Below are 23599 nucleotides of genomic sequence, written 5' to 3' on the forward strand. Positions count from 1 at the left end.
TTAACTACTCCTCCCACTTCCCTCATCCACCAGTCATTCTGCCGAGGAACAAGGAACAGTAGAAGAAATATCAGGGTAAATGGTGCCAGAAGATTAAAAACAAAGACGCGCCACATAAAAAAGACTGGTGGGGAGCTGTGGACTCTTTCCATCGGAAGAAAAGAAAATTATCAGGTAAGCATAATTTATGTTTTTCTTCCTAAAATGGAAAGAGTCCACAGCTGCATTCATTACTTTTGGGAAAACAATACCCAAGCTCTAGAGGACACTGAATGCCAAAACGGGAGGGTACAATAGGCGGCCCATTCTGAGGGCACCAGGCCTGAAAACCACTACCCAACAAAAAAAAAACGCTTTGTCCGAAGCCGAGAATACAGGAAGAGAAAAAAGGCCCCAAGGACACTGACCAGCAGATAGCCCGGAAGCCTAGCTAGAGACCGCCACTCAGACTCAACTGAGCCAACAGTCCTACAGGAGACACCGTCACCCAACAGTCGAGCTCCCACCATACACCCTTTACTAGCAAAGGGAACCCCAGCCGAACTTCCAAAGGAACAAGGCAAGGGAGAACCAAATGGAAACTGAAGGTTACCATAACGACATAAAAGGAAAACCATCCAATTAAACCAAGTTCGCAAGACCCAAATGGGTCCTGACAACAATGGGAGGCAACGCCCAATCCAAATAGAAACTACAAGGTTTAAAACCAGGTATCAGAACAGAGAAGGTTCTCTAAAACATCCTTCAAAGGATTGGAACAGCTAGCTAGCACACGATCAAGGCGCAAACAGCTGGTTTCAAAAGAGCAACCCCTCACTTGACAGGCAGCAAGTCAACCAGCGCCTAGGGACAACTGAAAATGGAGACCAAACATCCACCGAGCTCAGAACACTGAAGAATTCAGGCAAAATAACATGTAGCAGACCCAGAACCTCAACGAGGACCAATGCACCCCCATGATCCGAGAAGAACAACAGATCTCAGGACCTACCTTCAGCCATGTCCGAAACCAGGGAACCAGAAAAACCCCAGCTCAAACAACGAGCGGAAAGAAGGCACAACCATTACAACAGTGCTCAGATGCCAACCAGAACACCACATAGAGACCGTCTACAAGGCCATAGACCTAAAGATATAGCTAAAGGCCCAACATAGACTTAAGGCGGAGCCAGCAACTCTCCAGATGGACAGAACAACCCAGAGAGCATACCTCCCTCCGAAATAGGTTAACCCGTCTGTCCCAACCTCTTGAAGACAGGAGAAGCTCTAAGATAGGGACCACATTTCCGAAAGAAGGATATAAGCCCCCCAACAAAGGGGGCCGGCAAAGGGCCAGAAGGACAAAGCCCATGTCCCCAGGACACAGCCAGAAGCTGAACCAAGAGAACAAATCTCCAACGCCCTGATCTGGAAGGAATCCCCTGAAGATTTTAACTTGCTAGCACCAGACAAGGTGCCATAGCTGCAGTAGTTTTTGCTAGCAGAGCAGCAAAACCCTCACAATAGTCCAGCAAGCCGGCCAAGGGAAACCAACCATAGGTGAGGGCAAGCCCAAGAGGCATCGGCACCCAGAAAAAACTGGCCAATTTTTTTTTATTTTTTTATTGAGGTTATGATTGAATAAAACATAAGAAATAAGTCCAAACACCAAGCAGGCATGATAATAAAATAAAATTAAATTAAAAAAAAAAAAAGAAGAAAATTGTGCAGATCTAGTACAATGTACACGCTTTAACATGTACACGAAAAGTATTGAAAACATAAGTGCCATGTCTTACCCTGTGTAGTGATATACATAGGAATACAACTAGATATTATACAATAAAGCAATTTCTACAATATGAGAAAATCTGCTAACATGAACAATAGTACTGTGTCATATATTTTAATCATATAGACAGCGATATCATGTTCTGCTATGAGTAAAGTGTACTAAACATAAAAATAACAATAGAGGTAACTAGCCTATATCTACCTCTAGGACAACAGAGGTGTCTAGGACAAATAGCAATGAAACCTCAGTTTTTAAAATTTAACTTATGTTCCCCGTATGGCACAAAGGGTCACTCTTGGACCTACCTAATCTGAAATTATAAAAATATGGTGAATTAGCTGATTGTCGTGGTCACTCTTTGACTTTAGTATATAGAAAATAGGAAAGAGCAACTGATATAAGAAATATGATATACGGGTATAATATTAGTAAACTAGCATGATCAATGTATCTGGGGTCCCCACAAACAGAGCTTTCATTACTTCTAGTAATTATGTGTTGCTGGGGAAGGTGTTCTAATAAGTATGCATTCTATATATATAAAAAGGCAAGGGCGCAGTTTTAAAAGACATAGCTAAAATTAAGTTGGAGTGTTCTGACGCTACAGTAAAGCCATATATAGCCTTGTGAAGCTAAACAAGAGAATCACATGCAGAGTATATATGGGGATAAGGATAGTAAACACACATCCTCCTTCAGTACAATCAGTGAAACACCTCCACTATGACAAGGAACAGTGAAATGTAGCTGTGCCCTATGAAATGCGTTTTAGTACCAGGACATAGTATATGGTGACCAGAATCTGCCCACTTCACCTACCCTATGTCTCTAATGAAATCCCTTTTCTGTGAGAGTATAGAGATATTGTAGAAAGACCCATAACTAACTTGTGCAGATATATATTTGCTGGGCATTCTTACACATTTACTTTTACACGCTGACATAGTAGTGATCAACTAGGAAATTAGAACTAAAACAGTCTAGGAGACAAGGAGGGGAGGTAGAGGATCCCATATTAACAACTATCTAGTGGCTTATAGGGCAATTATACAATGTACCCCCTCTGACTGTAGGAGACAGATAAGCATATTATTTTGTACACTAAGAATATGGGCACAACTCAGACTATTGAGAGTCATCATCAAGTAATTATGGTTACTATTTGCCTCTTATCCGGGTTACAAAGTCCCTTCAAGTCCTCTATCCTATCCCTCTTGCAGGTATAGGGGAGTTCAGGCATATCAAATCTGGGGTTGAATGGACACGTGGGGCCACCAAAATGCCTGCCGTACATTAGTTTTTCCCAGGATGGTTAGTGACTTTCAGGGCGAAGTCCGTATTTCGGAGCTGGAAGATTTTAGAATGTCCCAATAAGGCATGTGTGGATCTCAGTAGCGGGCTCACCAAGTACCTCAGCTCACATTTTATTCCAGGCCCCCCCTTCGACCGGCCGCATCTCCGGGGTGCCCAGAACCAGCCTCTCTCCTGCCCGTGGTATCCCAATGCCAGAATGCGTGCATGATGCCATGTCCGCTGAGGCAATATTTAGCGAGGCCCATCCGACTGTGTCTGGCGGCACGATCGTACAGGTAGTCTCCTTTAGGCTATCAGTATGATCTCCCTTCTGGCTCCCATCTAACATGACCGGGAGACTTGTTGAAACCAGGATTGGACTGGAAAAGGTGAGTTTGTCCCTCAATTCAACTCTCAAGCTCATCCTGAGGGATGTGTGATGAATCTCCATCTTATGAGATAACCGCTGCAAAAGGGCTAAGACTTCTGACCCCATTGTGAGTCCGTATGGGTCATAGGTTCACCAATTCTTCCCAGCGAACACCTCTCTGATCCATTAAGTGGGGATCCCACTCTCTGATTCCATTAAGTGAGGTTCTTACCACTTCACCCGGCTAACTTTCAAACCGGGGGGGGGGGGGAGTTGAAAATTAGTCTTAGCAGCCCTTATTGTAGCTTGTTTTAGTTCCTCTAGATGTAGGTACATGAAAATATTGTTATCTGATGCCAGAGCTTTTCTTTAGCTAATATTTAGCCATGTGAGGAGAGATGAGGTAGTATAAACAAGATAATCCACAGATTATTTAGAATATAATTAGAGCAACCAATTTTCACGTCTATTCATGGCTTGGGCTTAGATACGCCCTCCAAACCTGGCCAATTTTAAAGGTGCTCATTTATAAGGAAGAAGGGCTCAGTTGGCCCTGCCATGATCTGAACCTGTGACCTTAGATCTTTTAACAGGCTTTTTTGTAGTCAGGGCATTTACCCACTGAGCTACCTCACCAGCCAGAACCAGTTCAACTAGCCCAACCATAAGGCACAGCTCAAGTTTCCTGGAACTAGGGAACCCCGTACCAGCTCTAGATCCTACAGTCCGGCACAACTCGCAATGGGATCCACAAAGGAAGCGCTGAGTGAGAACCTCAGCCACCGGAAGAACCAGAGCGAGGAGGCCCGAGCCCCCCCAAAATGAGAACCCGGAAACTGAAATCCCCCTTCTGATATAAAAGGCAGACCCCCGGGAAATAACAATACAATGTCTAAAGTAAAAAGTCCCACCAAGATGAGACCACCCATTGCCAGAGTCCAACACTCCAAGGAGTTAAGGAAGCAAAAGACCGAAACAAGGCCACTAGCAAACAAGGGGATATCTTGAGGACAAAGTCACTTGAACAAAGGCTAGTCTCCACATCACCCCCCCCCAAAATAAGGAGGGGAAGATGAAAGAAGGATGCGGAGCATCCCCCAGCTCCGGGCAAGGAACCCTAAACAGAGCTTGAGGAGACCACACTGCCTATGGTTCCTACAAAGGAACCAACTCCCGAAGGGAACCAGGTCCCCGAGGAACGGACAAAGTTCGAAAAATCTCAAGAAGAGAACCACAGCAGGAACAAGTCCAAAGACAATTCCAGAGCCTTAGAAGGTGAAACCGCCCAAAACGACAGTAAGGAGGCACTAAACCCCCCAATCCTCCCAAGAGAGGAAAGCAACTCTAGGCCCCGAGAAAATAGGAGCAAAAAGAGTGACTCAGCGGAACTCCACTGACCCGGTCAATCAGATTGAAAGGCTGAATAAGGACTGAAACAATTCTTCCTGCCATACAGATCCTTTTTAGACATCTTAGCTGAACTTATAAAGAAAAACAAGAAAACACACAAATAATAATTGTGAGCACTCAGTGCCCCACCGGACCAGCCAGGCATAACAGGCACCATGTGTCTGAATAAGCCACAGGACAGAAGAAATTAATCCCAGCAGGACCAGCCGCAGCTGGGGTCATAACTGTCAAGCTGCCTAAATCCTCCCTCAGAGAGGAAGGTAAAACAGACAAACATAGGACTAACATGTCCCTTAACAAACTTCCGAAGAAAACACATAATCGAAATAAAAGATATCCTAAGGAGATAAAAGAAACTATAAGGCAACCCGTAGGTTAACGCCCAGGAAGAAAACAGGCATACTCTCAGGACCAGCCAAATAGAACCCTGATCTTCCAACAAAAAACTGTTAAAGACCTCAATAAGCAGAGATTACGTCATCCCCTCATGTTTAATGAGGTGAGCCATTTGAAGTAGAATACTGCGGATTCCCGTATCCGTTAAGGATAGGATCCTCTAATAACTCAAAAACGTGTGAGTACAACGCGAAGACACGCTATTCTGTAACGAAAGGCACAGCACTCAGGAACAGCTGCACCCGCAGGGAACTGTATAGGCCCACCCAAGGCCAGTAGACCCGGGACAAACGCAAATAAACGTCTGGACTTTGCCCTTGCATAATCGCCAAAAATGTGAAAGTGAAAATGAGCTGCAACCTCCGGGGGGAACAAGCCGCCCTGTAGGGAAGGATAAACATAATCTGGGTTACCCGCATGTGTAGTAGTCGGGAGTGGTAGGGAATTTGCCTCTCAAAGGACAGAACCCCCAGAGGCGGATGGCTCAGCAGATTCCTGATTCCCCAAGCCCGTGGAACAGGGCACTCTAATACAGCATATCGAACATAACTGATTGAACTGTGTCAACGGGGTCAATTCGCATTCTTCACAAGTCGAAGAATCTGAAATTTGAACAGTCTCAGCATCAGAATGCTCCATAACTAGATAGAGAATTAAATATTATGGACTAAAGAAAAAAACTTAAATGGCACCTGACACCCACAATGGCTGGGGCACTCACCACCTCCTAGAACCAGACACTAGCAGACTTTTCAGTCGCCACATGGTCAGAAATGCGGAAATGGAAGACCAGAACGTGAAGACGTCTAGTCACAAAGTGAACCGTACAGTCCAAAAAGTGCGTCCAACCATAAGGTCGCGTCACTACCAAAGGCCTTTATGTTCTAGCCAAGAGCCCAGTTAACACTGTTCCATAATCCCCCTCAGGAGATATTAACCCTCAATTCCAAGATACCAAATATAAATATACTTAATAAGTCCCTTAAGTCCCTTAAGATAGTACCTTACGGAAACAAAAAGTTACAGTACATTCTGATGAAGTAAAATTAAACGATCTTACCGGAATCTACTCCATGGAACAGGAACACAGCCCTTCAAGTGTGACGAATAGTAGCAGCACCTCCACCATGGACTTGAGAGAAGAAAGCAGGCAGTGAAGCAAAGTTCTACAACGGCGATTGCTAGCGGAGCTATTAATATGAGTTGGCATGGTTTCGCAGAAAGACTCTTCCTGCATCTCCGGACTCTAACTTTCACCCAAGCCCTCACTGAGAGACTGATAGGATTACTTAAAGCTCCCATCCTATGTCGAAGAGTACTACCCTCCATAAGAGACAAAACAAACTTCTGGGACGAAAGGCAAAAAATGACTGGGGGATGAGGGACGTTGGAGGAGTATTTAAGCCTTTGGCTGGGTTGCCTTTGTCTCCTCATGGTGGCCAGGTTCTTATTTTCCAAAAGTAATGAATGCAGCTGTGGACTCTTTCCATTTAGGAAGAAAAAAAGCAATTCACAAGCAGTTATGAAGGTTCGGAATTCAGACTTCTTTACAGTAAAATTTTCAGGCATAGAAATTGCAAGCTCAGGAACAGTAGGTGACAGCGGAGGCTGTGCCAGAGGCGGTGGTGTAGGTGTAGGTGGAACAGCATTGGCCTCACCTGTTGGTAGGAATTACCTGAAGTCAATATAAGTGGAGGTAGGACTCAGTGCCATCTTGGCTACCTCACTCTCCTTGCCCCACCCTCCGGCCATGCTCCCGAGCTCTACAGCAGCGACTGGCTCTTCCGCATGCCAGCCACCATTTTGGATAGACGGAGCGACCGCTGCGGTGACCTCGGCTGTGGGCTGAGTTACAGAGGCTAATGACCGGGGAGCCTCAGGTATCGTGATCGCCACAGAATAACTTTGTGAACGCCACAGAACAGGTGAGCACCGGCGTATGTGACACGGACATGCAAATGAATCCATTTTTGAATGAATAGTCCCCATGTAGCAATGCTTTTATTTATCATTTCTCAATGTGTTGAATTTTTTTAAGGAATTTTTTAAATTTTTGATATTTTTAACTTTTTAATTCTAACTATTGAGTTACAACATTCGCTCAAATATATAACCAAACTAGTCAGACATATACACATATGGGGGGGTAGTTATCAAGCCGTCAACCTCAAATACGCTGGAATTCCGCAGTGTATTTGTGGCGAGGCTGATTCGCCTTAGTTATCAAAGGCTTGAGACCGGCAAAAGTAGAATTTTGTGACGTAAACTTCGATCCGCCGGACTCAGTCCGACACAGATCGATTCTTACGTCACTCCAGATGTTCCGCACACAAGTGCGGCACAATCTGACTACTTTTGCTAGTTATCAAATGACTAGCAGGTACGCTCGGCACTTTTACGGCCCAGCGTACCTGGTTTTCAAACCGCCACCCATGGAGGCGGCGGATCCCATAGGAATCAATGGGAGTCTGACCATAGCGAAAGTACAAGTTCGCTCATTTTTTAGAAATACATAATAAAGATTGGACAGGGCTCAGTATTAGGGCTATTGAGTGTGTTAGAAATGACATTAAAAAAAGTAGTAAATGAGTACAGCACCTGTTGGTTCCTTAAAGCAGGTTTTAGTTCTGTGTGATGCCCGTGGAGAAAGGGTTACTGCCACCCTTACAGCAACATAGACAAATGGAATCCACAGCACCAATTAGGTAAAAGAAAATACCTTTATTTTCACATTACATGCGACGTTTCGGCCTTCACAGCCTTAATCATGCATGCATGATTAAGGCTGTGAAGGCCGAAACGTCGCATGTAATGTGAAAATAAAGGTATTTTCTTTTACCTAATTGGTGCTGTGGATTCCATTTGTCTATGTTAGAAATGACATTAGGGGGGGGGAATAAGCTTCTTAAACTTAGGCAACGTGAGACCTACTGGATCCATAAATTGGACACTATGGAACCAGTGGGTCTCAATAGGGAAATTGATCTAGCAGCTTTTATAGAAGAATAGAGTATATGTATATTAAAGAATCATGAGGAAGTACATATATCCTTTTTAGTTAGTTTTTTTGTGTCTATGAAATAATTTTTAACTGTACAAAATGAACTTTTTTAATCATTCTATTTAATGCACGATTTTTAATGATAATATATTTGGATCTAGTAGGCAAGGAAGTATTGAACACATAGCTTTGTTCTAAATGGCATCAATTTTCCTATATACATGCATATATTTAATCTTTTTATTTTTATTTTTAATGTATTTTGCACTTTATACATATGGGTAAATTTTTTATATTTTATAGTTTTATTTATTAAATTCATTCACCATTTTTTATATAGTGAAAAGTAATGGTATATATATTAGATTAAGGTAGAGTGTATATATATAAATTGATATCATATGTCCCCTTTGAAAATGTATTATTGAAAATGTAGTATTGTTAGCATGCATCTATGTACAGACAGATAGATAAATTTTGTAGTAAAGAGAAAGGATTTAATCGTATTCTCTGTATTAAGTTATTTTAATGTGCACATATAAAATAGAATACCGGTATCAAGCTAATGCATAAACCAATGTGACATGTTATGGATACGCTGCAGTGCACCAGTATACATAGGAACAGTATAAAAAGACATTACAAGGAGGAGTGGGCATAAGCCTCTGACGAAGCGGGAGGAGTCCCGCGAAACGCGTAAGGCCACGCCCACACGCACACGCTGAGTGACGCTACAATCCCTCTAGGTTAGGAGAATCTGTTTGCCGGCTACACAGATTGAACCACCGTAAGAGGGAAATCTTTGTTGTTAAAGACATCGATACTGAACAGTCACTATTTGATGAACCAGCAAGGTGAAATTGGACATTGGAAAAGAGTATAGCAACATCTATACAAGACGCTGATACATACCTCATATTGTTTGAGGGTTTGTTTGTGAGTTTGTTTTTTGTCATTAATAAATTGTTATTTTTTAATCTGATATACTGCACAATGATCTGTTCTTTGTTTTTTCCCTGCGCTCCATGTTTTTTTCTTTTTAGTTTGTTTCTTATCGCTACCACACCAGTGATTTAAAAGGAGCTGCACAGGAGTGAATCGTTTTTACATTTGGACATTTGCAAACAAGCATTTAAAGAGACATTACCTGCAAGAAAGTAGGAAGTTTTTTCTATTATCTATTCTTTGCATTGAATGCTCTTATATTATTGGAATGTATATGTAATCTTATATCATTTAGATTTGGTTTATTAAGCAATACTATAAGGTTATAGTTGTTTGGCGCTTTTTTCAGTGTTTGTTTGTTCACAAGTTCGCTGTTGCCAGACATCCCATTGATTTCTATGGGAGCTGTCTGCACCTAACACCCTAACATGTACCCTGAGTCTAAACACCACTAATCTGCCCCCCCCCCTACACCGCCACAACTAAATAAAGTTATTACCCCCTAAACCGCCGCTCCCGGAGCCCATCGCAACTATAATATATGTATTAACCCCTAAACCGCCGCTCCCTGAACCCGCCGCAACCTATATTAAATTTATTAACCCCTATCCTGCCCCCCCAAACCGTCGCCACCTATATTAAATTTATTAACCCCTATCCTGCCCCCTACTACACCTCCGCCACTGTAATAAAATTATTAACCCCTAAACCTAAGTCTAACACTAACCCTAACACCCCCCTAACTTAAATATTAATTAAATAAATCTAAATAATATTTCTATTATTAACTAAGTTAATCCTATTTAAAACGAAATACTTACCTGTAAAATAAACCCTAATATAGCTACAATATAAATAATAATTATATTGTAGCTATCTTAGGATTTATTTTTATTTTACAGGCAACTTTCAATTTATTTTAACCAGGTTCAATAGCTATTAAATAGTTATTAACTATTTAATAGCTACCTAGCTAAAATAAAGAGAAATGTACCTGTAAAATAAAAACTAACCTAAGTTACAATTACACCTAACACTACACTATACTTAAATAAATTATTCCTATTTAAAACTAAATACTTACCTGTAAAATAAACCCTAAGATAGCTACAATATAATTAATAATTACATTGTAGCTATTTTAGGATTTATATTTATTTTACAGGTAACTTTGTATTTATTTTAGCTAGTTAGAATAGTTATTAAATAGTTATTAACTATTTAATAACTACCTAGCTAAAAGAAATACAAAATTACCTGTAAAATAAATCCTAACCTAAGTTACAATTAAACCTAATACTACACTATCATTAAATTAATTAAATAAACTACCTACAAATAACTACAATTAAATACAATTACATAAACTAACTAAAGTACAAAAAATAAAAAAAAGCTAAGTTACAAAAAATAAAAAAATAAGTTACAAACATTTTAAAAATATTACAACAATTTTAAGCTACTTACACCTAATCTAAGCCCCCGAATAAAATAACAAACCCCCCCAAAATAAAAAAATGCCCTACCCTATTCTAAATTAAATAAAGTTCAAAGCTCTTTTACCTTACCAGCCAATAAAAGGGCAATTTGTGGGGGCAAGCCCCAAGAAGTTCAGCTCTTTTGCCTGTAAAAGAAAAATACAACCCCCCCCCCCCCCCCAACGCCCGGATCGAAGACTTCTTCAGCGCTGCCTGGATGATGACTTCATCGGATGGAAGATTTCTTCAGCGCCGCTTGGAGGATTAACTTCTTCCGCTCCGGATGTCCACTTCGGTTCCATCGCTGCTCGGCTGAGTGAAGACGACTCAAGGTAGGGTGATCTTCAGGGGATTAGTGTTAGGTTTTTGTAAGGGGGGTTTGGGTTAGATTAGGGGTATGTGGGTGGTGGGTTTTAATGTTGGGGGGGTTGTATTTTTCTTTTACAGGCAAAAGAGCTGAACTTTTTGGGGCATGCCCCCACAAATGGCCCTTTTAAGGGCTGGTAAGGTAAAAGAGCTTTGAACTTTATTTAATTTAGAATAGGGTAGGGCATTTTTTTATTTTGGGGGGGTTTGTTATTTTATTAGGGGGCTTAGATTAGGTGTAAGTAGCTTAAAATTGTTGTAATATTTTTAAAATGTTTGTAACTTATTTTTTTATTTTTTGTAACTTAGCTTTTTTTATTTTTTGTACTTTAGTTAGTTTATGTAATTGTATTTAATTGTAGTTATTTGTATTTATTTAATTAATTTAATGATAGTGTAGTATTAGGTTTAATTGTAACTTAGGTTAGGATTTATTTTACAGGTAATTTTGTATTTCTTTTAGCTAGGTAGTTATTAAATAGTTAATAACTATTTAATAACTATTCTAACTAGCTAAAATAAATACAAAGTTACCTGTAAAATAAATATAAGTCCTAAGATAGCTATAATGTAATTATTAATTATATTGTAGCTATCTTAGGGTTTATTTTACAGGTAAGTATTTAGTTTTAAATAGGAATAATTTATTTAAGTATAGTGTAGTGTTAGGTGTAATTGTAACTTAGGTTAGTTTTTATTTTACAGGTACATTTCTCTTTATTTTAGCTAGGTAAGCTATTAAATAGTTAATAACTATTTAATAGCTATTGTACCTAGTTAAAATAAATTGAAAGTTGCCTGTAAAATGAAAATAAATCCTAATATAGCTACAATATAATTATTATTTATATTGTAGCTATATTAGGGTTTATTTTAAAGGTAAGTATTTAGTTTTAAATAGGATTAACTTAGTTAATAATATAAATATTATTTAGATTTATTTAATTAATATTTAAGTTAGGGGGGTGTTAGGGTTAGTGTTAGACTTAGGTTTAGGGGTTAATAATTTTATTACAGTGGCGGAGGTGTAGTAGGGGGCAGGATAGGGGTTACTAGGTATAATGTAGGTCGGATGAGTGATAACTATCACAGTCCGCTGCTCATCGACCCGCGGCTTTTTGACAGCTTTATTTGATAACTTAGGCGAACTTATTCAAGGTACGCGGCGGCGAAGGTAGGCAAGCTTAGGCGGGCGTATTGGGCCGGCGAAGGCAGAAAAGTAGACGGCTTGATAACTACCCCCCATGGTATTATCTATAACAGGATGAGTTGATATATTTTCGAGATGATAAAATCTATCGCTATTACCTATATCCCTCATTGTGAATATAAGGTAGAAATATATTCTATACTATTAACTTTACTGAGAATGAGTGAGTTCACTACAAAAAGGATGTATTTTATATATTTTTATATTTTCATCTTCATCCTAATTTTATTTCTCTTCCATTGTGATATGTGTTAATCTCCTTGTAACTCATTTTATAACCTATAAGCTGTTTCCCCTCTTTCACTAAAGGTATACATTGGGAACTGTTTTAAAAATCCTTAATTGCCCAATGTTTATGTTTGTATATATGCTGTTGTGTTATTTTGGTATATACCTGTTTATTTTTTTTATTATTGTTTTACATAAGTAGCTCTCTCAATTTAAACGGAGCCACAAACTCTCTTAGGAACGATTTATTTAATTTAAAATTTATTTTAATAAATTAAATGTTGGGTTATTCTAATGAACATTCTGAACTTACATTCTGAGACCTATATAGAACCGCCCTCAACCACAACCAATAAGGAAACAGCATTAGCCCTTTGAGTGCTAACAACGGCTCTGAGCCATCACAAATTGTCCCAGTCAGGTGCGGACGACGGCTCAGAGTCGTCGCTAGCACTCAACCACCTTGAGGGCAATCTACTCCCACCCTGGCGATCTGGCCTGAATAGTGAGAGGCATCGCCGGGGCTTCATGATTCGCGCAGTGACATCACGCGCAATGGCGTGATGACGTCACCGTGCAACTTTATTTAAAATGAACAATGGAAAATATAGGGAAATATAACAGACATCCATCTGACTATAGGAAAGAAGATATATAATCACTGTATACACCAGTTTCTGTAAAAAGGGTCTGGTCACGGCATACAAGGGAAACTACTATTATTTTTTCACACACAGCCAGGATTTCATATGAACTGAGTTTCACTTATTTTACTCACCATTACAATCAACGCTCATACACTCTTTGCTTTAAATAGCGCCTCAAAATATCTTTTTAACTTTGTTCAATTTGTCACTATCTAGGAAGGAGATAGTTCCCCTGTGAGTAGCTTTAGAATGGAGTTATTTGCGCTACAATAATCCAAATACATACATCATTACACAGAGTGATACAGACAGTAGCACTCTCTGTAACAATTAGCGATCTGACTTCATATGATAAAGGAGAATAATCAGTGCTTCCTTTCCATATGTAGGGAGATGCCTTCTGCCCCCTGGTTGCAGCTCCCACTGTCTAAGTTGATAGTGGGGGACCGCAGAATGTGTCTCCGTGTTAGACGTAGGTACTACATCAGTATGCTGGGCAAAATACTATGTGATATAGTATCTACGTCCAAATGGTGCAAGGGGTTAAGCATAAAAATATTACCTTATCATTATTTAAACAATAAGATACAAAAAAAGGTTTGCTCATCTTTAAATGTAAACTGTTGTCTTCTCTAGTGGTTGTTTTCTCCAATGAAATATTAATTCAGTTATCTAAAAAGCTAAAATTAAAATTGCTCTTGCTCATTTTGTTCCAAACTCTAAATCTTTATTTTATGAGCATGAAACCTGCATTACTACTAATGAAAGATTGTTAACTTGATAGATTGTGCAATTTAAAAATTTAACTAAATTGAGATGATGACTGTCTACAAGATTAAAGTTAACATGAATGAAATTATCCTTACTAGTCACTAATATATTTTGGTTCTATAATGATGAGTCATTGAAAATGTCATAAAATTACTAAAAAATGCTCTAAAACTGTTTGGATCAAATAACAGCACCATGAACAAAAACAGTAGAACCAGATATTCTTTTCTTTTTCTTTTTCTTTTTGTCCTGCAAATCTTATGTTAGCTAGATACCCAAGTCAGATCTATGGCCCTGGAGTTTGTATGTCAGCCATATATTCAAATCAGATCTATGGCTCTGCAATTCTTATCTCAGTCACATATTCAAATCAGATATATGAACCTGCGACTCCTTAAGTGAAGGTCAAGTTACAAGCACAGCCTCACGGCATTGCATAGATATCAAAACGAGCAGGATTTAAAAAAAAATCTATTTTCTTATATTTTTACCTTTAAACTGCTCCGCCTATAAGCGCAGCATTCCCGCCCGCCATCTTGTCTACTTGATTGACAGATGACGTATCCTAAACCAACTAATCCTTGTTTCCACCCGAGCCGTGACGTTTACACAAAGGGGCTGAACGCTTCGGGGGGGGGGGGGAGGGAGAAACAAGGATTAGTTGGTTTAGGATACGTCATCTGTCAATCAATTAGACAAGATGTCGGGCGGGAGTGCTGCGCTTATCGGCAGAGCAGTTTAAAGGTAAAAATATAAGAAAATAAATAGATTTAAAAAAAATCATGACTTAAACTCCTGCTCGTTTTGATAAGTCTATGCAACGCCGTGAGGCTATGCTTGTAATTTGACCTTCACTTTAAGTCAGTCACGTAACCAAATCAGATATATTGCCCCATAAACCCTTATGCAGGGCTAGTGCTACAATAGAGGCAGACTAGGTGAACACTTAAGGCGCCCCTGCAGGGGGCATATTTGGTGCATTAAATATATTTTTTCATAGTAGGGGCCATATGTGGAGGTATAATTGCTAGAATAGGAGGGGAGTGGGTATATACTTGGCATAATTATACAGTGCAGTTTGTGTAGTTTCGGTGTATACATGTTTGGCATCATTATGCAGCACAGAGTGTTCACCATCAGGTTATAGGCACCCATCATCATTATACAAGGCAGCCTGTTCTGTGTTTTAGCGTATGAACCCTCAGCATCAATATACAGTGCAGCATATATGTTATCAATACATAGGTACACTGTTTTAATTATACAGTGCAGCATGTGTATAAGTGTATAGATACCTTGCATTATCATATAGTGCAGAGTGTTGTTTTTATTTATGAATAAATGTTCATTATCATCACTATACAGTGACACTTGTATAAAATAAGTGTTAGTTCTAATGGTCTCTTGGCCAAAACTTGAAAGTTAATGTGATCTATTATAGGGCTTGAAAAAAAATGTGAGTCTGCAACCACAAATTTCAGAAGTAGTGTCTACTTCTTATCCTATGTGGCAGAGATAAATCACCTCAAACTTGCTCATTTGAAATGATTAATTGACCCTGCACAGACTCAATTGGTTGCCCAAGAGCAGGGGGCAGGACTGAACAACATAGCTAAGGCTGGATTGGCCTACCAGGATACCAGGAGATTTCACGGTGGGCTGGAAAGTTACAATTTAAAGGGATGGTTAATGGATGCAGTTGGGTTGTAGTGTCCCTATTTTAAAACAAACCGCACTTTTGTTTAATACAAACCAATATAAATTAATTCTGAAAAAAAATATTGAAGGAAGGAGTATCCCAGTAATATCCTTTGAAAAATGGGGTGTGCGCATTCTACTGACTTAATAAAAAATAGGGCTGGTCTCCAAATTTTCCAGGGCTGCTTTTTATTCCTAGTCTGGCCCTGAACATAGTTCTTCTGCAGTCTTAGTGGTAGATTTAACAAAAGGCGAACAGGCATGATTCACTGTAGCGAATCATGTCTGCTCCACCACGCAAAATGCCGAAAGCATATGTTGTCAACATTTAACATTGCCGCCCCCTGCTCACCAGACAGCCAATCTCACTAGCAGGGGGGGGGGGGGTGTCAGTAATCACGATCATATTGTATCGGGATGATTTCAGTCCGCCACCTAAAAAGCAAGCCTTAAACGATGGCTGTAGGAAGCAGCATCTGCTGCTTAAAAAATCTACCCCTTAAACTTTTTTGGCAATTGCAGGTGGACAGGTTCTCTTCTTGTAATGGTCCACTGGCCAAAACTTGCAAGTTAATGTGATCTATTGTAGGGCTTGAAAAATGTATACTTATGGGAAAATTGATCAAGATGTATTTGCAGCTTATGAATATTTGCAGTTCTGGCTTGCAAGAGAGAGTCTGCAACCACACATTTCAGAAGCAGTCTCTGCTTCTTATCCTATATTGCTGAGATAAATCACCTCAAACTTGTTTGAGATGATTGACATGCCCTGCTCTCACTCAATTGGTTGCCCAAGAGCAGGTGGCAGGACTGAAGAACATGGCTCTTCTGCAGTCTTAAACTTTGCTGGCAATAGCAGGTGGACAGGTTATCTGTTTGAGAACTTTCTTTTCTGTTTTGAGAACTGTCTTTCTGCAGCTTGATATGAGTACGGCGTTCAGCCGAAACATGTCAGTCTGTTTCAAAATTTTGGGTACTCTACCCTCCATGTTTTAAACTTTAATCAAGAATAAAAGTTAAATTTTATTTATTAGAATCGGCTACTGGCTACCTTGCTTTATATAATAATTTCCTGTTAGAATCAGTCTAGTGTAGCAAGAATTTTCTTTTCTTTTAATAGCACATCAATCTAACCCTAAACTGACTTAGGAGCAATGGTATAAATAATGAGATTAGCAATAGTTAGTATATGATGTAACTTCTAGGAACAGGTAATTCTATCTATTGTCTATGAAATACAAAGATTAATTGATAAAAGTGTATTAATAAATACAGTAGTAACTATGAATAAAGAAATGTATTAATAACTACAGTAGTAACTGACTAGGAATAGAGAAATGTATTAATAACTACAGTAGTAACTATGAATAGAAAACTTTATTAATAACTACAGTAGTAACTGACAATGAATAGAAAAGTGTATTAATAACTTCAGTAGTAATTGACTATGGAAAGAATAGTGTATTAATAACTACAGTAGTAACTGACTATGAATAGAAAGGTGTATTAATAACTACAGTAGTGACTGACTACGAATAAAAAGGTGTATTAATAACTACAGTAGTAACTGATTATGAAAAGAAAATTTATTAACTACAGTAGTAAATGACTAATAAAAGAAAAGTGTATTAATAACTACAGTAGTAACTGACTATGAATATAAAGGTGTATTAATAACTACAGTAGTAACTGACTATTAAAAGAAAAGTGAATTAATCCCTACAGTAGTAACTGTCTATGAATAAAAAAGTGTATTAATAACTATAGTCGTAACTGACCATGAATAGAAAAGTATTTATAACTACAGTAGTAACTGACTATGAATAGTGAAATATTAACTATAATAGTAACTTTGAATAGAAAAGTGTGCTAATAACTACAGTAGTAACTGACTATGAATAGAAAAGTGTATCAATATCTACAATACTAACTGACTATGAATAGAGAAATGTATTAATAACTACAGTAGTCACTGACTATGAATAGAAAAGTGTATTAATAACTACAGTAGTAACTGACTATGCATAGGACAATGTATTAATAGCTACTGCAGTAACTGACTATGAATAGAAAAGTGTATTCATAACTACAGTAGTAACTGACTATGAATAGAAAAGTGTATTAATAACTACAGTAGTAACTGACTATGAATAGAACAATGCATTAATAACTACTGTAGCAACTGACAATGAATAGAAAAGTGTATTAATAACTACAGGAGTAACTGACTATGAATAGAAAAGTGTATTAATAACTACAGTAGTAACTGACTATGAATAGGACAATGTATTAATAAGTTTCATTAATACTATTAGAAAGAAACAGGACCTGTAACTGTTAGAAGGTCCTTGATGAAGCCCTTGTTGCAAAGGATTGTGGGTGAAACGTACGTTGGCTGTTTGTTTGTCTGAGCAACTCACTTGGACATGGTCTTCTAAAACAACCCATTTACAAACTCCAAGATTGAAAGGAGCACACTCAGTGTCACGAGTAAAGTAAGCAAACTGTGATATCAAGTTTAATGTGACTGCTTCATGATCAGCTACGAGACGGATGTACACTATAAACCATAAAGCTTAAAGGAACCGGCGGTGAACCGAGGTCTGGCAATGGAGGGAATGAAGGCTTCAGGTAGTATATAACCGTTTGGTTTGTACTATAGTGATGTAACATATGAAGACGAGTTGCGGAAGGTAACGTTCCCTTTTTGCAACAGCACTGCATGACTTGCATAAGTTCTTATAAGTAATCTGAGACCCAGATACAGCTGGCTTGCAGAGAAAATAACCGCTTGTTTGTTTCTATATTAACGCTTACTGACACAGTGTGTGAACTATTTGGAGAATTGGCTTGACAGATGCTTGCATATAACCACTAACTAGCTCCTATATATATATATATATATATATATATATATATATATATATATACACACACTCTTTTTGATTTCCTTGAATGGTACCATAAAAAAGGTTTTTCTGCACTCCAATCTTGGGTGTTGCTTAAAGTAACAGCGCTGTTTAATCCAAGGCCTCTAGTTATCAAGCCGTCTACTTACCTGCCTTCGCCGGCCCCAATACGCCCGCCTAAGCTCGCCTCACATCGCCGCCGTGGACCTGAACACGCTCGCCAAAGTTATCAAAAAAGCTTTCAAAAAGCTGCGCACTAAGTACGGTGCGATGAGCAGCGGACTGTGATAGTTATCACTCATCCGATCTCTCTGCTCTTCGGCTTCTTCCCAGCTTTATTGATAAGCTGTCACTAAGCACCCACACTAAACTACACTGTTCTACCCCCTATACCGGCGCCCCCGCAACTAAATAAAGTTATTAAACCCTAAACCGCCGCTCCTAGACCCCGCCGCAACTATAATAAATGTATAAACCCCTAAACCGCCGCTCCCGGACCCCACCTACATAATACCTATTAACCCCTATCCTGCCCCCCCTATACTGCCGCCACCTATAATAAATGTAATAACCCCTATCTTGCGGATCCCGGACCCCGCCGCAACTAAATAAATTGTTTAACCCCTAAACCACTGCTCCCGGACCCCGCCGCCACCTACATTAAACTTATTAACCCCTAATCTGCCCCCCCTACACCGTCGCCACCTATAATAAATGTATTAACCCCTATCCTGCCCCCCTACACCGCCGCAACCTATAATAAAATTATAAACCCCTAAACCTAAGTCTAACACTAACCCTAACATCCCCCTATCTTAAATATTAATTAAATAAATCTAAATAAATATTACTCTTATTAAATTAATTATTCCTATTTAAAACTAAATACTTACCTATAAAATAAACCCTAATATAGCTACACTATTACTAATAATTATATTGTAACTATTTTAGGATTTATTTTTATTTTACATGCAAATTTAAATTTATTTTAACTAGGTACAATAGCTATTAAATAGTTATTAACTATTTAATAGCTACCTAGATAAAATAAAGTCAAATTTACCTGTAAAATAAAAACTAACCTAAGTTTCAATTACACCTAACACTACATTATAATTAAATAAATTATTCCTATTTAAAACTAAATACTTACCTGCAATCAGCCAATCAGATTGAGCTCGCATTCTATTGGCTGATCGGAACAGCCAATAGAATGCGAGCTCAATCTGATTGGATGATTGGATCAGCCAATAGTATTGAACACAAATCTGATTGGCTGATTGCATCAGCCAATCAGAATTTTCCTACCTTAATTCCGATTGGCTGATAGAATCCTATCAGCCAATCGGAATTCGAGGGACGCCATCTTGGATGGCGTCACTTAAAGGAATATCCATTTGTCGAGTAGGCATCCTTGGAAGAGGATGGCTCCGCTTCGGCTCGTTTGAAGAAGGCTCCGCTCCGGATGGATGAAGATTGAAGACACCGCATGGATGAAGACTTCTATCGGATGGAAGACCTCTTCAGCACCCCTTGGATGATGACTTTGGCCGCTGTGGATGTCCTCTTCTGTTTCATCGGTGATCGGCTGGCTGAAGATGACTCAAGGTAGGGAGATCTTCAGGGGGTTAGTGTTAGGTTTTTTAAGGGGGGTTTGGGTGGGTTAGAGTAGGGGTATGTGGGTGGTGGGTTTTAATGTTGGGGGGGTTGTATTTTTTTTAACATGCAAAAGAGCTGATTACTTTGGGGCATGCCTCTCAAAAGGCCCTTTTAAGGGCTGGTAATAGAGCTGTTAACTTTTGTAATTTAGAATAGGGTAGGGCATTTTTTTATTTTGGGGGGCTTTGTTATTTTATTAGGGGGCTTAGATTAGGTGTAATTAGCTTAAAAATCTTGTAATATTTTTTTATTTTTTGTAACTTATTTTTTTAAATTTTTTGTACTTTAGTTAGTTTATTTAATTGTATTTAATTGTAGGTATTTGTAGTTAATTAATTAATTTAATTATTTTAATGATAGTGTAGTGTTAGGTTTAATTGTAACTTAGGTTAGGATTTATTTTACAGGTAATTTTGTATTTCTTTTAGCTAGGTAGTTATTAAATAGTTAATAACTATTTAATAACTATTGTACCTAGTTAAAATAAATACAAAGTTGCCTGTAAAATAAAAATAAATCCTAAAATAGCTACAATATAATTATTAGTAATATTGTAGCTATATTAGGGTTTATTTTATAGGTAAGTATTTAGTTTTAAATAGGAATAATTAATTTAATAAGAGTAATATTTATTTAGATTTATTTAATTAATATTTAAGATAGGGGGATGTTAGGGCTAGTGTTAGACTTAGGTTTAGGGGTTAATAATTTTATTATAGGTTGCAGCGGTGTAGGGGGGGGCAGATTAGGGGTTAATATGTTTAATATAGGTGGCGGCAGGGTCCGGGAGCGGCGGTTAAGGGGTTAACATATTTATTTAGTTGCGGCGGGGTCCGGGATCCGCAGGATAGGGGTTAATAAATTTATTATAGGTGGTGGCGGTATAGGGGGGGCAGGATAGGGGTTAATAGGTATTATGTAGGTGGCGGCGGGGTCCGGGAGCGGCGGTTTAGGGGTTAACATATTTATTATAGTTGTGGTGGGGTCCGGGAGCGGCGGTTTAGGGGTTAATAAGTTTATTAGAGTGGCGGTGGGCTCAGGGAGTGGCGGTTTAGGGGTTAGCATGTTTAATATAGGTGACGGCGGTGTAGGGGTTGCAGATTAGGGGTGTTTAGACTCGGGGTACATGTTAGGGTGTTAGGTGTACACACTTCCCATAGGAATCAATGGGATGTCGGGCAGCAGCGAACATTAACTTTTGCTATGGTCAGACTCCCATTGATTCCTATGGAATCTGCCACCTCCAGGGCGGTGGATTGAAAACCAGGTACGCTGGGCCGGAAAAGTGCCGAGCGTACCTGCTAGTTATTTGATAACTAGCAAAAGTAGTCAGATTGTGCCGAACTTGTGTTTGGAACATCTGGAGTGACGTAAGAATCAATCTGTGTTGGACTGAGTCCGGCAGATCGAAGCTTACGTCACTATATTCTACTTTTGCCAGTGTGTAGGGCTTGATAACTTAGGCGAATCAGCCTCGCCACAAATACGCTGCGAAATTCCAGCGTATTTGAGGTTGACGGCTTGATAACTAGAGGCCCAAGTCTCTATTATGGCCATATAGGATGATCTTCTATTAATTCTGACTAGGTTGTGAATTTCAGTGTTTAAAAATATATATAGGAAGTAATGCATGTATTTTGAATGACTGCAGTGAGTGAGTGTTTGATATTTTGTATATAATGTATATCTTTTTACTATGCCTGTTTATGCCTAATTTGTTTCAGTTCTGCAGTATAGAACTGCATTAATGCAATAATTAGAAAGTGCTTGAATATGCATAAAGAGTGCTGTATTCCCTGTCATTTCAAGGACCTTCTAACAGTTACAGGTCCTGTTTCATTCTAATAGTATTAATGAAATATATGTTTTCAAGGGTTTGCACCAGAATAGGTTATTATGCCTATTAAATTAAAAGCACTGCATGTGAAGAATATCTATATACCAAATTAATGTATTAATAACTACTGCAGTAACTGACTATGACTAGAAAAGTGCATTAATAACTACAGAGGAGTAACTGACTATGAATAGAAAAGTGTATTTACAACTACAGTAGTAACTGACTATAAATAGAAAAGTGTATTTACAACTACAGTAGTAACTGACTATGAATAGAAAAGTGTATTTACAACTACAGTAGTAACTGACTATAAATAGAAAAGTGTATTTACAACTACAGTAGTAACTGACTATAAATAGAAAAGTGTATTTACAACTACAGTAGTAACTGACTATAAATAGAAAAGTGTATTTACAACTACAGTAGTAACTGACTATGAATAGAGTGTAATAGGACTGTGTAAAATATCTCAATAATAATGTTAAATATTATATTTTACCTTCTTCAGTATTTCCGTGTTTAGCAACACAGAGATGTCAATACTTTGAGACTCCTCCTTTGCTATTGAGCTCAGGTAGCAACTTAATACCGAACACGATCTCCCTGGTCTGTCACAGTCCTAAAATACAAAACAGAGAATATGGTTTAAAATATATTTTTTAGGGTTATTTTAATATGAAATAAGATCAACCATGTATCATTTTTAATATAAAAACCTTTTTTATGCTTTAAAGGACCTTGTAGACACTAGCAGGCCCATTTATCAAAGGGCTTGCGGACCTGATCCGACACTGCGGATCAGGTCTCGCTAAAAGCAATACGCTCTCCGCATTTAACATTGCACCAGCAGCTCACAAGAGCTGCTGGTGCAACGCCGCCCCCTGCTGACTCGCGGCCAATCGGCCGCCAGCATGGGGGTGTCAATCAACCCGATCATATTCGATCGGGTTGATTTCTGGCGATTCCTGTCCACCTGCTCAGAGCAGGCAAACAGGGTTATGGAGCAGCTGTCTTTAGACCGCTGCTTCATAAGTTGTGTTTCTGGCGAGTCTGAAGACTCGCCAGAAACACGGCCCTTCAAGCTCCGTACGGAGCTTGATAAATTGGCCTGATTAACTGCTGCAAACAGAGGTGTAGTTAATAACTGGCAATTAATAACTATTCATACATGAAAGGGACAAACATTTGCTTTCCTGATTCAGCTAGAGCAATAATTTTTAAACAACTTTTGAATTTACTTGAATTATCAATTTTGTTTAATTCTCTTGGTATCCTTTGATGAAAGAGCAGCAATGCACCACTGGGAGCTAGCTGAACACATTGATAAGCCAATGACAAAAGGCATATATGTGCAGCCACCATTTAGCAGCTAGCTCTGTGCTCCTGAGCCTACCTATGTATGCTTTTCAACAAAGGACACCAAGAGAATTAAGCAAATTAAATAATAAAAGTAAATTGGAAAGGTATTGAAAATTGTATGCTCTATCTGAATCATGAAAAAAAACTTTTGGGTTTCATCTCCCTATATATAACAATAATGTAAATATGTATAAAATAGTATTTTACCAACCTTTGCTTCCAACCATGATAACCCCCTTGGA

At 38.7% G+C, this 23599-nt stretch overlaps 1 protein-coding gene across 1 annotated transcript in view; it reads right to left on the reverse strand.

Annotated features, from left to right (window-relative positions):
- The window catches only part of ITGA9 (integrin subunit alpha 9), an 838607-nt gene that overhangs the window by 74871 nt on the left and 740137 nt on the right, over positions 1 to 23599 (reverse strand). Inside the window, exon 25 of the mRNA XM_053714443.1 lies at positions 22498 to 22617. Within this exon, the coding sequence (XP_053570418.1) occupies positions 22498 to 22617 (120 nt within the window). The remainder of the gene's footprint in view (positions 1 to 22497; positions 22618 to 23599) is intronic.

Source organism: Bombina bombina, chromosome 5, assembly GCF_027579735.1.
Source record: "Bombina bombina isolate aBomBom1 chromosome 5, aBomBom1.pri, whole genome shotgun sequence".
Classification (NCBI taxonomy): domain Eukaryota; kingdom Metazoa; phylum Chordata; class Amphibia; order Anura; family Bombinatoridae; genus Bombina; species Bombina bombina.